The 2,502-nt window shown below is 41.0% G+C and overlaps 1 protein-coding gene across 1 annotated transcript in view; it reads right to left on the reverse strand.

Annotated features, from left to right (window-relative positions):
- Window positions 1-2,019, reverse strand: part of slc6a3 (solute carrier family 6 member 3) — an 18,790-nt gene extending 16,771 nt beyond the window's left edge. Inside the window, exons 1-3 of the mRNA XM_017309344.1 lie at window positions 1,626-2,019; window positions 773-890; window positions 103-307 (exon numbers count right to left, since the gene is read on the reverse strand). Of these exons, the coding sequence (XP_017164833.1) occupies window positions 103-307; window positions 773-829 (262 nt within the window). The 5' untranslated portion in view covers window positions 830-890; window positions 1,626-2,019. The remainder of the gene's footprint in view (window positions 1-102; window positions 308-772; window positions 891-1,625) is intronic.
- Between the last annotated feature and the right edge of the window lie 483 nt (window positions 2,020-2,502).

Below are 2,502 nucleotides of genomic sequence, written 5' to 3' on the forward strand. Positions count from 1 at the left end.
CAGTCATCATGAACAAGTCCATAGTACTTGTTGAAGGCAAAATAAATAATACAACTCTGCATCTCTAACACCAAAGGCAGCCTTTAGCCTTTTTCTCCTCACCTCCTCCGTTTTTGTAGCAAAGGTAGGGAAATCTCCAGACGTTCGCAAGATCCACGGCAAATCCGATCACAGACAGGAGAAAGTCGATTTTCTTCCCCCAGGTCTCTCTTTCCTCCTCCCCAGAGGGGTTAGTCTGGGCCGGAGCTACTAAGGTGGTGGAGGTGAACTGGACCCCGTTCTGCTCCTTTACAAGGATCAGCTCCACCTGAGGGACCAGGCTTTGTCATAAGTTTGCATTTTACAAAAAATAAATAAATAAAACATGAAGTAGATTTTTCAAAAAGTGAGCAAAGGAACAGCTCTGAAACATTTCCCCCATTCTTACTGGTGTGTACTTCTCAAATGCAACATCTCTTTGTTCAATGTGGATCTACAAGAGTCTAGATTATGCAGACGTACACTGGCACATGGAAACGTGTTTGCGTTTGCTGAACCAGTTTCAATCTCCTCCCTGGATTTCCCACGCATAACAGATGGTGCCCCTCACCTCCAGCACATGCACCAGCCAAAGGTTTTTGTCATTTCACCCGCAACTTACAAACGTTGTTACAGACTAAAAATAAAATAAAATACCAAGAATGAATGAATAAATCTTTTAAAATACATCAGCACTTTCACAAAATATTTCTCATTTACCCTTGTTAAAACTATCCCCCACTTATGTCCTTACCTCTTTGGGACCCATGGCGTTCGGAGAGGATTTTTCTGATGCTGCAAGAGAGGACATCACTTCAGCTGTGAGGGGCCAGTCGGAAGAGCAAAAGGAAGTATAGGTGTAGCTGATGAGTCTTGAACGCAGAATGACACAGAAAATACACACAAAAGAAGAGAGATTAATTATTCCCTTTACAAGAAATCAGGTTAATGATACCAACTTAGACAGCTTCCCCTGAGACGCAGCACACTGCTGCCGTCAAGTCACAATGAATGAAATTGAGAGACTAGCGTTTCACTGGTTTGAGATAACATCACGTCTAAGTATGAATGTTAGTAAAATTTCCAACATTTAAAGTCACCTGTAGGCAAATCCATAGCATTAATCCAACATATGATGCATATGATGTGAACAGAGGATGGAGAAAAACAACCTGGACTGAAGGGGGTCTGGACTGAGAGTGACAAGAGGAGATAGAGGAGCTGTTTGAAAAGGTTACCACTTCATGATGGCCATTTTGTACACAGGTCTGGACCACAGTCTCTCAGCATGATGTTTACCAGAAATATGGCAACATACAGTATGTTTTTTTTTTTTGTTTTTTTTTTGTAAAAAAAAAAAAAATAAATAAATAAATCAGGCATCAGGATGTTTTCAACTAGTGTGTTTTCAAAAATGAAATCTGCTTTTTAAAATTCTTATGCGATGTTACTTGGAGTTTTATTAATTAGAATTTGTTAAAATTGCAAAATACAGTGAGGCGTATGTCAACTTTTCTTTCAGAACTATGTTGCTTACAGCTGCATGTTATAACCAAAAGACAAAACACCTTTTCAAACGAATAACTTCACGTAAGTAAATCACTTACCTTTTTCAGAAATGACAAATCTCCACCAGTTGCCAAACTTGGATGATTTAAATCCGGTGTTTATGCTATTCAGTCTGGTGCCGGTTGATGATGGTGACCATCTTTGTGCAGACCTTCTCAGATAAGTTAGACCAAGGATTTCAAAATTTAAGCAAAAACACAAATCAACATTGACTGAAAGAAATGCAAAGAGGATTAAGACAGAGAATATATATATATACAAAAAAAAGAAAAAAAACGATGACAGGAACTGGCAATCTGATGAGCTGTGGAAATGCCTCCCACCCTCCTGGTCTCTGGTGGCAAGACACAGAGATCAGAGCACCCTGTGGTCTTATATGGAGATCTGTCTGCGGGACCTCTCTTGAAATATGAGGAACAATCAACAACACTCCCCCATCACCGTCACTCTCCTCCCTCCCTCTGCCCTCACATGAGCTTCATTCGTTCCTGCTGCTCTCTCGCCCATCACTGCATTTTCTTACCTGATGTGAGCGTTGACTCCTCTCTTATCTGTGTTACGTACATCCGTCTGGTAAAAGCTATTAGACTTGTGTGCAGACATTCACACAAGACTTCGACGTAAGTGTCCGTGAGGATCGCGGTTCATTCTTTTTTGGCCTAACGGGAGGAAGAGTAAAACTCAAGTCGGGGGGCTTGAAGCATTTGCTGGGATTCAGTCACATCTGACACTTCCCTGGTTTTACAGTGAAAGGGATTTATGCCAACAGGAGCCAAGTTGATGTAAATGCCTTCAAAAACTTCATTTAGTTAAGAAGTTGGGTTCACTAAGTGAAACTCTTATTTCGTAGATTTGTCACACACATGCACACACACACACACACAGACACACACACCTACACACACACACACGCAC

This window comes from Poecilia reticulata, linkage group LG16 (genome assembly GCF_000633615.1).
Source record: "Poecilia reticulata strain Guanapo linkage group LG16, Guppy_female_1.0+MT, whole genome shotgun sequence".
Classification (NCBI taxonomy): domain Eukaryota; kingdom Metazoa; phylum Chordata; class Actinopteri; order Cyprinodontiformes; family Poeciliidae; genus Poecilia; species Poecilia reticulata.